The sequence below is a fragment of the Sarcophilus harrisii genome, chromosome 4, assembly GCF_902635505.1.
Source record: "Sarcophilus harrisii chromosome 4, mSarHar1.11, whole genome shotgun sequence".
NCBI lineage: Eukaryota > Metazoa > Chordata > Mammalia > Dasyuromorphia > Dasyuridae > Sarcophilus > Sarcophilus harrisii.
The window spans coordinates 123,408,438-123,420,692 of NC_045429.1; the positions used below are offsets into that span (position 1 = coordinate 123,408,438).

At 33.6% G+C, this 12,255-nt stretch overlaps 1 protein-coding gene across 1 annotated transcript in view; it reads left to right on the plus strand.

The window, feature by feature from the left end:
- RNASET2 (ribonuclease T2) overlaps positions 1-11,854 on the plus strand; it is a 55,771-nt gene extending 43,917 nt beyond the window's left edge. The window contains exons 8-10 of the mRNA XM_031937505.1: positions 2,636-2,681; positions 6,531-6,605; positions 10,557-11,854. Of these exons, the coding sequence (XP_031793365.1) occupies positions 2,636-2,681; positions 6,531-6,605; positions 10,557-10,757 (322 nt within the window). The 3' untranslated portion in view covers positions 10,758-11,854. The remainder of the gene's footprint in view (positions 1-2,635; positions 2,682-6,530; positions 6,606-10,556) is intronic.
- Positions 11,855-12,255: the final 401 nt, after the last annotated feature.

Consider the following 12,255-nt stretch of genomic DNA (forward strand, 5'->3'; position numbering starts at 1 on the left):
CTAATAAGGGATCAGAAATCCTGGAATACCATATTCCAGAAGGCAAAGGATCTAGGATTACAGCCAAAATTACCCAGTGAGATTCAGCATCATCTTTCAAGGAAAGCAATGAAGCTTCAATGAAGTCAGAGACTTTCAATCATTTCTGTTGAAGATAAGGGAGACTAAGTGATTATCTCCTAATTATGCAATTACTGAATTTTAGAGGCAGGATTTGAACCCATCTTTTTCATTATATCCCTTAAGTATAGCCTTTTCATTTTATACATAGGGAAAAAAAACAAGGCCCAGAGAAGGGATTTTTCTAAGCTAAACCAGTTAAGTTACAGAGCCAAGATTCAAATCTAGGTAGGTCTTCAGTAATCTTTCTCCCACTGTACTAGCCTTCTTGTCTCAGTGACTTACTACCAGAAATTATCCAGATACTGTGGAATATAAAGCTGTCTGGGTAAGAAGGAGATGGATATGGTCTCACTTTCCTATAACCTCATTACTGGGCAGGATGGTCGAACACTTGGGGTCAGGAATTCTGAGCTGCAATGGGAAGAGAGGGAGAATAGAAGGAGAGAAGAAAGGAGGAAAGCAAAGGAAACATAGGTATTAATATTTGCCTTTTTGTAAATAACTTCATTTGACTGCAAATATGTAATTCTTGTATAATCTTCATTTATTTGATAATTTTTTTAAAAAAGACAACCAAGTCAGTAATGAACAGAACCAGCTACACCCAGTGAAAGTACACTGGGAAATGAGTGTGGACCACAACATAGCATTTATATTCTGTTATTGTTTAATTGCATTTTTGCTTTTCTTCTCAGGTTATTTTTACCTTCTTTCTAAATCCGATCTTTCTTGTGTAGTAAGACAACCGTATAAAAATGTATACATACATTGTATTTAACATATATTTTAACATATTTAACATGTATGGGACTACCTGCCATCTAGGGGAGGGCGTGGAAGAAAGGAGGGGAAAAGTTGGAACAGAAGTTTTTGCAAGGGTCAATGTTGAACAATTACCCATAAAAAACTATTAAAGAAAAAAAGACAATATAAATAATAATAATAATAATAATAATAAATATTAATATATTATCATATTATATATTAATATAATATATATATATATAAATTTATATATAATAAAGAAAAAAAGACAAGATAAATAACTTGTCCAGGGTCATATAGCTAAATGTCTTAGGCCAGATGTGAACTCATGTAAAATTTGGCAACTGTAAAAATTAATTCAAAATCAAACATATAATGAATTCAAGATGGGCAAAGCAGTACAGACACATAAGTGTCAAATGAGTGATACAGACAGTAAGAATTCACAGGGGGAGGTTGCTGCGAGATCCCTCTGGGCTCAAGTAGTCAGAGGAAGGCTTGACATAAAATGTGCAAATTACTTTCTTTGGGGTGATGAATCTGAGAATCAATGAAATAGTCCATGGTTGACTGCCTCCATAGTCCAGTTAAGAAATTAATTATATGGTGTTTTAATAAGGTTTCTTAGAACAGGTTAAAACCTGCTGCTTTTGGAAAATATTTGACTTCAACCACTGACCAAATGAAATTGCCTTAAATAAATCTTAAATCCTAAATAATTTCTTTTATACATTTAAAAGTCTTGTTTCAAGAAGTGATTTGAAAGAAAAAGTAATCCCATTGGCAGCTGCATAGTGTAGTGAATAAAGCTCCGAGCTTGGTTCAGATCCAGCCTCAGATACTAGCTGAGTGACCCTGGACAAGTTACTTAGTCCTGTTTACCTCAATTTCCTCATTTGTCAAATGAGCTAGAGAAGGAAATAGCAAACTACTCTAGTATCTTTGCTAAGAAAACTCCAAGTGCAATCAGGAAAAGAGAATGAAACAAAAAGAATGAAACAACTCAACAACAACAATCCCATAAAGAGTATTTATTCAGGAGCAGTAATGAACTGAACCAGCTACGCCCAGCAAAAGAATTCTGGGAGATGACTAAAAACCATTACATTGAATTCCCAATTCCTATATTTTTGCCTACCTGCATTTTTGATTTCCTTCACAGGCTAATTGTACAATATTTCAGAGTCCGATTCTTTTTGTACAATAACATGTACAATTGTACATGTATACTTATTGTGTATCTAATTTATATTTTAATATATTTAACATCTACTGGTCATTCTGCCATCTGGGGGAGGGGGTGGAGGGAAGGAGGAGAAAAAATGGAACAAGAGGTTTTGCAATTGTCAATGCTATAAAGTTACCCATACATATAACCTGTAAATAAAAGGCTATTAAATTTTTTTTAGAAAGAGTATTTATTCATATACCACTGAATTAATAAATGTTTATTAAGGGCTTAGTGTGTGCAAGCACTGTGATAAGCACTAGGGATACAGAAAAAGGCAAAAAACAGCCTCTGCTTTAGAGGAGCTCAGGGTCTAGAGTGTTAGATCTGGAGTCAGAGGCCCCATGCATGCATCATGTCTACTCTTTCTAATCTGTCTTCTAGACCCAATTCTTATTTGTTTTAGACTTAATTTATTTATATTTCATGGATAATATTTTAATTAAAGTAAAGAAAATATAACTGAATTTTAAAGCTGAATTATATCATTTTTTTATTTGTTTTTGTTTTTAATTTTAGTATTCTCCTGAAGTTAGGTATAACGCCATCTATCTCATTCTACCAGGTGAGTTTCCTATTTTAAGCCTCAGAGTTAACAAAATGCCAAGTAAGATGATCAACAGCCCTGAAAAACATCTCGGCCTTAAGTAAGCAAGAATTGGGTTTTCTGAGCTGTTCAGCTCAAACTGTCTTTCATTTCCTCTTTGTGTCTACATGCAAATTTTCATTTTTAGTGTTTTTTCCAGTGGATGCTGAATACAAAATCAAGAATGTTTAAATGATTCAGTGATTACAAACAATAAATTCCTAAGGTTTCACTGGCTTAGATGGAAAGTCTCTGACAGTTATTTAGCTTTGTGAAATGAATCAGTTCTTTTGGCTTTCTTTCTAGTGGTTGTCTTCCAATTTATAACCACATTCCAATCCATTCCCTTCCAGCATAATCCAGCAAGTAATTAACAAGTGTCTTCTATATGCAAGATATTATGTTAGTTACTGGGAATGCAGAGTGGAAAACAGTCCTTCATATTTTCTAGTGCAGGGGATTCTAGTTGACATTCTTAGTTGTCAGGGAAAAACAAAGGAAGAACAATTTTCCTTTAAAACAATTATTTCTGGGTAATTATAATCTTTACAAGGCTTTCCATTATGATCTATACTTGTGTCCAAAATGACATCATCATCATCATCATCATCATCATCATCATCATCATCGTCATAACTAAGCACTTTAGGATTATTATAATCTCATTTTATCCTCACCACTGTGGTGGGTAGATGGTATTATCATTCCCATTTTATAGATGAAGAAACTGAGGGAACAGAGGTTAAGTTACAAATCTTTAAGGAGTTAATACTGCTCAAATAATTCATAAGCATTTATTAAACACCTGTGTAATAGACATTGAGAGAAATGATGGGTATAGAAAGGTAAAAAAGAAAGTCCGTTGCATAAAGTAATTTACATATGCAAAATAAATATATATAAAATAAGCACAAGCCAATTTTGAGGGAAACACCAAGAGTTAGGGGTAGAGAAAGGAAAACCAAAAATAGACTTCATAGAGGAAAGTTAAGCTTTGAAGATAACTTGATTCTAAGAGGCAAAAGTAAGAAAGGAGTATATTCCAACAAGTAAAGAAGATAATCAGTGCAAAAAAAAAAAATAGTGGGGAGAGAGTGAATAGGTATATGGGGGTATACATATGGAATAGCCAGAAGGTCATTCTAGCTGAATAAGCAAGTGAGTGAAGAGTATGATGCAAAATAAAGTTGGAAAAGTAGGGTGGAGCCAGGGTTGAGGAACTTTAAAGTCCATACAGAGGAGTTTGTACTAGATCCCAAAACAGCCAGGATAGCTTCCTGAGCAAGATAGTGACCTGGTCAAATATGTGCTTTTTTGGTATTATCACATTAGCAGATGGTGGAAGATCAATTAGAAAAGAGAGAAACTTCATACAGGAAAACAATTTAGGAGGATATTGCAGTAGTCCAGGAGAGAACTGACATGGGTCTGACCTCATTTGGGGGCTGTATGAGTAGAGAAGAGAGGGTAGATACAGAATTAACAAAATTTGACCATTGATTGAATATGTGGGGTCATAGAATCATAGCTGAAGAACTAGAAAAGACCATTTAGTTTAATCTTATAGATGAGGAAACCGGCCCAGGAATTTTAAGTGATTTAATCAAGGTGATAAAGGGAATAAGTGGCAAAGACAGGATTTGAAGATGTGAGAGAGAGGGGGTGTGTGTGTGACTGATAACATACTGAAAATTCAACTTATGTTTACAGAGAGAGACATGGCAGCAGGAGGGGAATAAAGGATGTAATTTTAGGCTGCATTATAAAAGAGGTATGATATCCAGAATGAATGAAACAAGGGCACTGTTTTACTCTACTCAGGCCACATCTAGAATACTATATCAAGATTTGAGCTCAGATTCTGAATTGGTTGAAAGATCTGGGGGTATTTAGCCAGGAGAAGATTTAGGAAGTATTTTCAAAATTTTGAAAAAGTTAACATACTGAAAAGGCTTTAGATTTATTCTATTTGGTTTTTGAGGATAAAACTAGAAGCAGAATCTGCTGATACATAGATTCTGGCTTGATACGAAGAAAATATCCCTACTAGCTAGATTTGACAGGCTTGTTTCAAGTGCAGTAACTTCTCATTCACTCTGACTTGTCCATCAGAGACTGGCTGAGCACTTGTATTGGTTGTGATTATTGTAGTGATAATGTTCCAGAAGAGATTCTTGTTCATATGTATACTGAGCTAGATAAACTCAAAAATCCTTGCCAGTTTTCACATTCTGTAACTCTGAAATGAAGTTAGGCTGGAAGAATGATGGGAGGAAGGAAAAAAAACTTGTAGGAATGAGAAAGGTTTCATGGTTATAGGGGAAAAGAGACAATGAAAGCAGAATTATTTTTTTTTCACTTTTTCCTTTTTAATTTGATTTTTCTCGTGCAGCTTGATAAATGTGGAAATATATACAGAAAAATTATATAAGTTATAAATTATTTGCTTGCTGTCTGGGTAAGGGTCGGGAGAAGGGAGGGAGAAGGATTTGGAACACAAGGTTTAGCAGGAGTGAATGTTGAAAACTATCTTTGCATGCGTTTTGAAAATAAAAAGCTATTTCAAAAAAAGAAAGCAGCATTAGCAAAAATTTGAGGCAAAGCAGCAAGGTAAGTTGGAGGAAAGAGAATGAGAAATTCAACTTTTGAGACTTGTATATGAAGATAAGTCCCTAACAAATCGATCCTGGTACAATTGTGGCTGAAGGCATAAATACTTTTCCTTTTAGAATTTTTCATTTCTTTGCTTTCTTTCTACATCCTAACCAGGCATGTAGGTAGCACAATAGATGGAATACTTGGTCTCAGGAAGACCAAAGGTCAAAACTAGCCCCAGCTACTTACTAGCTGTGTGATCTTTACTCGACCTTTTTTTTTTTTTTGGCCTCAATTTCATCATCTGTAAAATAGGTATAATAACAGCACTTAACTTTCAGAGTTGTTGTGAAGATCAATTGAAATAATTTTTGAATAGTGTTTCATACAGTACCTGACACATAATGGGCACTATATAAATTCTAGTTGTTGTTATTATTGGAAGTTATAGTCGAGTATAATTGTTCTTCATCCTTGGTCTGCTATCTTCCACCTCCATGTATTTGTCTGGCATTACTCCATCATTATCACTTGTCAAAAAGCCTTGCCTTTCTTCAAGGATTAGTTAAAGTGTCACTTGCTCTATGAATATTTCCCTAATACTTCTAGCTAAATGGTTTCCCCTCCCCATCCTTATTTTGTCCTTAAAGTATGAGAACTCTCCTTTACCTTGCATTCTGTGTCATATTATACTCATAATAAAGACTTGAGGTTGACCACATTTTCTTGCTTGTTTTTCTCTGCTTGCTATTAGTGCATTTTCCTTATTCAATCTCATTATGCCAGATTCTAAAGAAAAAAGGAATACGCTCTGAAATTTCCACATTAATAGCTAAATGGTGAGATCTTTCTTCAGTAAATCAAGTAACTGAGCTATTCAACCTCAGTTTATTAAATCCTCTTAAAGATATAATAGCAGCATTTATAGTGGGAGATTTGTTGAAGCTTCTCCCCGTAGAATACAATAAATTTTCTGATCACAGAAAATTTTTTCTTTGTAAGCTAAGTACTGAGCACAGTTCTATGCATATGGGAGACACTTTTGTAAACTGATTGATTTGAGATGAAATTAGCAGTCTATCATGTCACTGATAAATATATGTGTATCTCATGGACATATAGTATTATGCTACAATATAAGGAGGAATTTCAGAGTGAAATGGGTCTGAATCCAAAGAATGTAAATCTACATAATCTAAATAGTTGACACTAATTGATTTACTTAAATATCAGCTTGCAGACATTGAGAATGCCCTTACAAGTGTGTATGGAGTAACACCAAAAATTCAGTGCCTTCCTCCAGAACAGGTAAAAAAAATTTTTTTTCTTCTTTTTCATCTATTTCATCATGGAAAACCATGTTGACCCTTTCATTGAGCTTGATAATGCTCCTTCAAAGACTAAAAATGTTAAGCCATGGTTTCTTTAGCTTCTTCCTATAAAATTATGAGGAAGAGAGAATTTGTGTGTGTGTGTATGTGTGTGTGTTTTAAATAAATTCTTTTCTCTTACCAAACCGATTAAAAGTTCCATTAGTCACTTCTATTCAGAAAGATATAGAACTTCTTAAAGAAGGGTTGAAGTGGAAGAATTGTAAGTCAGTTGGTACACTGCTCAGAAGTAAAGTCCAGTGATTGGAAGGCACCTGTAGTCTTAAATCTGATTGGTTTTTAATTTTAATCTTTAATTTTCAAATTGGAGGTTTGAAAGAGACTAATTGGCCAATAGTATTCTCTTCTATAATAATTGGCTTTCAGTTTTGCTATGTTTATAAAACATAGTAATTTTTGGTTTCTCATAGTAACTGAACTAAGAAAAGATGTTAGATATGTAAATAACACTAAACCATAATAAATTTGTTTTTAGATGTTAAAAAAACTGATTTATTGACATCTTTTATTTTTATATTGCCTTAATTTTCTCATATCTTTGACTTAAATGTCTAGTAGATTGCTTGTATTGTATTTCAACCTAAATTACTAAAGTTTTAAAGTGCAAAAGTAGTTTATAAAAACCTCTTACATTCCTGCATTAAGACAAGTAATGGCTTAAGGAAACAAGACCTTCCTTTTTAATGGCAATAATTACTTAAAACATATGTAGCAACAATTGCCTTACAGTTCTGTAGTTTAATATTTTCAAATGTAATTTCTTTCAAGTCATTACTTTTTAGCTTTCTGGAAGAAGAGGCAAATATAATTGTCCCAGTTTTAATGATGAAGAAACAGATTTGCAGAAATTAAGTCCATCGTCCCAAGATCTCACTGATAAGTCAGAGAGAAGATAGAATTAGAATTTTTTCCAATCTCTGATCCACTACATCTATGTAGATATGTTAATATATAGAAATAAATTGATGTATATACTTATATGTATTTGTATATTCTGATAGATATACATATAAATATATTCTGATAGATATTTGTATATATTAATATATCTAATGATAGATATTCATATATCTATACATATAGGTATATTCTGGTAGATATTTGTATAGATTGATAGATATTTATATATACTGATAGATGTACTATAGAGTACATAGAGCTATAATTGGGAGTTTTTAGCCATGGGGCATGTACCACAAACTATAGGCAAGTATGTCCAAAACGGCTTCCTTAATTGATGTCTAGACAAAGAAATTACATCACATCAGCATTGAGCTGCTTCTGCTCAGAACATAAAAGGGGGGAGGGGGGAGAAGAATGGGTGGAGAAGGAGCTCCTCCAGACCTCTAGGAGAGAGCTTACAATTTCATCTTCTGCTTTTCCCCCTTTATACCTCCTTCAACTAGACACTAAGTACTGTTGTTTCTCTTCCCAAGGACATTCTTTAAATCTGACACTGCCTAAATTCAAAAGAATAAGGTTCCCTTTCTTAAGTATGATTTCTGTATATTAGCTTAGATGTAATTTCAGAGGCTAAAAAATGACTGCTTCTTAGACAAAGGCCTTCTGTAAGATAAAAGAAAAATTCTTGTAGTCAAAAACAGCATTTGTGATTAAATAAAGAGAAGCTTCTTAGTGGATATGATTTGCTAAATATCTTCTAATGTATGAAAAGTTGAAGAACAAGTGCTTTTGCATTTGATTTTTAAAAGCTTTATTTTAGAAGGGAGTGGCTTGATGTCAGGTTTAATACATTTTTCCCCATAATTATTCCATGGCATCAAAATGGAATAGTGATTTTTCAAATAGTTTGAATAGTAAATATTTCATAAAGGGCTTATTTGGCTAGAGGTTCTGCATACATATGCCCAAGAAAAATAATTGCACATGTGGAGTGTGTGTGTGTGTGTGTGTGTGTTTGTATGTAGTTAATATTATTTGTATATGTACAAAAACTTTTTTGTGATAAGATTTTAATCAACCAGAAAAATAAAAATTCCTTCCTACACAATTCAGAATATGGCTTTGGGACTTCACCTTTAGTCTTCAAAAAAAGCCATAAATATAAGAAAATAACGTTTGCACTTAAAAGACTCTTTTCAGTTGCTGTTCTCCAGCTTTACCATTGGCTGGTTTTAATCAGAGTAGTCCTTGAAGGCCAGGCACTGTATTGATAGATAATGTTCTTCCAGCTAAATTTAGGAACTCCCAGGTTCTTTATAGGTAGGATGCCTTGAAGAAAGGATGCAACTTTAATGGATGATCTCTACAGATTTTACAACCAACTAATGATAGTAAAGAAAGAAGAGAATTTGACATTAGCAAGGTATAGGGTTCTACTTTTGGTTCTGAATAATTTAAGTAATTGAATAATTTAGGGACGTCAGTAAATATTTACTGTCTACTATGTATTAAGCTTGTGCTAAATGCTAGAGAGAGAAGAGGCAAAGGACAGCTCCTGCTCTCAAGGAGTCCACAATCTAATGAGAGAAACAATAAACAAATATGTACAAATAAAATATATGCAGGATAAATAGGAAATAATTAGAAGAGGGAAGTAACTAGAAATAATAGATATTGGGACAGTCTTCCTGTAGAAGATAGGATTCTATTTAGAAGGTATCCAGGAATAGACAGAAATGAGAGAAAGAATTCCAGAAATGGGGACAATTATTGAAATGCCCAGAGAAGAGATAGAATATGTTGTTTAGGGAACAGTGAGGAAGTTGGTGTCTCTGAAACAAAGAAAATAAAGTATAAGAAGACTAGAAAGGTAGGGGTGCCTTTATTATGAAGGGCATTAAATGTCAAGCAGAGGATTTTGTATTTTATCCTGAAGAGGTTAGGGAGCCACTGGAGTTTATTGATTAGGGCATTAAATGTCAAGCAGAGGATTTTGTATTTTATCCTGAAGAGGTTAGGGAGCCACTGGAGTTTATTGAGTAGGGAGGTAACCTGAACTTTTAAAAAGAGCACTTTAGTGGCTAAATGGAAAATGAATTGGTAGAGAGAGAGTTGAGCTAACTATTGCAGTAATCCAAACATGAGGTCATAAAAATTTGCCCTGGAGATGTTGCAAAGATGGAATAAACCTTGGCAACATATTGGATATAGGAAAATAAGAGGAATCTAGAATTATTCCTAAATTATGAACCTGAGGGAGTGGGAGAACAATATTGTCCTCTACTCTAATTGGGAAGATGCAAGGGAAAAAAAAAATTTTTTTGGATGTTCTGAGTTTATAAGATGTCTACTGGATATTCAGTTTGAGATGTTAGAAAGGCAGGTAAAGATGCAAGATTAGAAGTTGGCAGAATTTAAAGCAAGATTGGTAGATTTGAGGATCATCAGCCTCAACTGTACAGAAAGTAATTAAATCCATAGGAGCTTGTGAAATCACCAAGTGAAGCTATATAGAGGGAGGAGAAAAGAGGCCCAGGACCTAATGCTGTAATCTCTGGGTGAGGTTCCAACAAAGGAGACTAAGCAGGAGCAACTTGATAGGAGAAACTGGGGAGAGAAGAGGGTGATGAACAATATATGTAGAAAAGACCTTTGGATTTAGCAATTTGGTCATCAGTAATTCTGAAAATCACTTAATCACTTGGCTTCTGTTTCCTCACCTTGAAAATAAAGTGATTGAACCACATAATCTTCAAAGTTTTTCAATTCTAACATTCATAGGATCATAAATTTAGAACTGGGAAAGAATGTTATACAGCTGTGAAGAATCATAGTTATTAAGTGTTAAAGAGCCAGGTCTTTCTCATTCTCATGCTCCTCATAATTCTGTATGACTTTGGTGGGGGGAAACAAAAACAAGGACATGTTTTCTGAAAAAAAATATTATTATTTTTTTAATTTCTAGGAAGAAGATACACAAATTCTTGGTCAAATTGAATTCTGTTTCACTAGAGAACTACAGATGAGAAATTGTACTGACCCAGAGGTAGATCATCCCTTCCTACAAGATGCTTTATTGACTGATGAGACTTTCATGAGTTATGGACTCTCTGTCTGTGAAGATGGCCCAGTTTTCTATCCCCCTCCAGAAAAGTCATACCATTAATGTTTGGATGATTGGAAATATTTGGTATTTGGTCAGATGCCTTGTGTTACAGGAAGCAAGAAAGTTTCACGAAACGGTTTGACTAAATACATGTTTATTTTTAAATTTAATTTTAGTGGATCTTCCCAATGTTTTACAAAGGAAATAGAGAAGAAAAGGTATATATCACCTCTGAAAAGCTAGGTTGTTTTGTTTTTAAATAAAATGTACAAAGTTTGTGTTTATTTTCTAAACTAAAAGAATGGTTTAAGAAACATAGACCTTATTAAAGAAACATAAGTCTTAGTAAATTGTTTTACTATTTGCTATGTGATGATTTGTACAATTCAAAATGTGCTCCTCCTATGGTGGATGGTACCTTTGGATATCTGGAGTCTTTTCTTGTTTGTGCATCATAGGAGGACCACAGTGCAGGTACCCAGAAGGTTTCTCAGAAATAATGTTGCATTACCAGGGTATTCTTCCAGTACTCTAATGTGGCTTACACTAGAATAAATAAAGTCTGATTTACTTTACCTATTTTTCTTGTCATAGCAACCTGTATAAGACATACCATATTCTCACCAGTTCTCTTTGCTGAGGGTAGCAGGTATTGCATCTTCCTTCTCCATTCTGAATTAAATATAGGTGCCAAAAAATAAATAAGCCCTTTTTACCAGAAAAGAATAGAGCACATCATATTGTTTAAATTTCTGCTTTTTTTTTTAAGGTTATATTGTTGGAAAAATAAATAATTCATGTGGGTCATTAATTAATGTAACATTTTCCCTTTCTTGAGGTAATTAGGGCACCTTGTAAGACTTGGGAAAATTGACAAATAGGGTAAAATATTGTGACAAAAATATAGTTACAAAATGTGGTGCTTCTGTCATTTTGGATACTGTATCCAGCAGGAATTGTTATACATCATCTTTATTTGGTTTCACAATAACATAATGTTCTTGTTAATGATTCAAAACACTCTAGGCTACAAATAGATAACTGCAATGTGAGAACCTGTACCCACTCTGCGATCATTTCATTTTTTTTAAGTGGGGATTTCTAATGATCTGTGAAGTCAGCTGCTTTCCATGCTTTATTAAAACCATCTCTTTACACTGGTGTTGTCCTTCTTTTCTCTGCCCTCATTAATCCTTTTACATTTAGAGAAGTTTTATAATTTGAACTACCTATTTGAATTAATCATGCAAAGGACTAAATTCGATTGCTGTTAACAGGTTTTGTTTTGTATTTTTTGAAGCTTATTAGCTTTCAGGATTCTAAAGGGCAACCCTTGTAATCTTTAGTTATGTTTCTCCATGTTTTATTTATGCTGCCTGTGAATTGGTAGGTATTATTGATTATATATCCTTCTTCATCATAGCATATCATACTTGTACTGGTTTTTCTATAGACTGGATCACAATAAATTCATGTTTAGTCTTTGTCCTGGCCTATTATAACAAGCACATATTAAAGAGCAGGGAATATAAAATCAAAAAGTGAAAAGAAAAAAGTT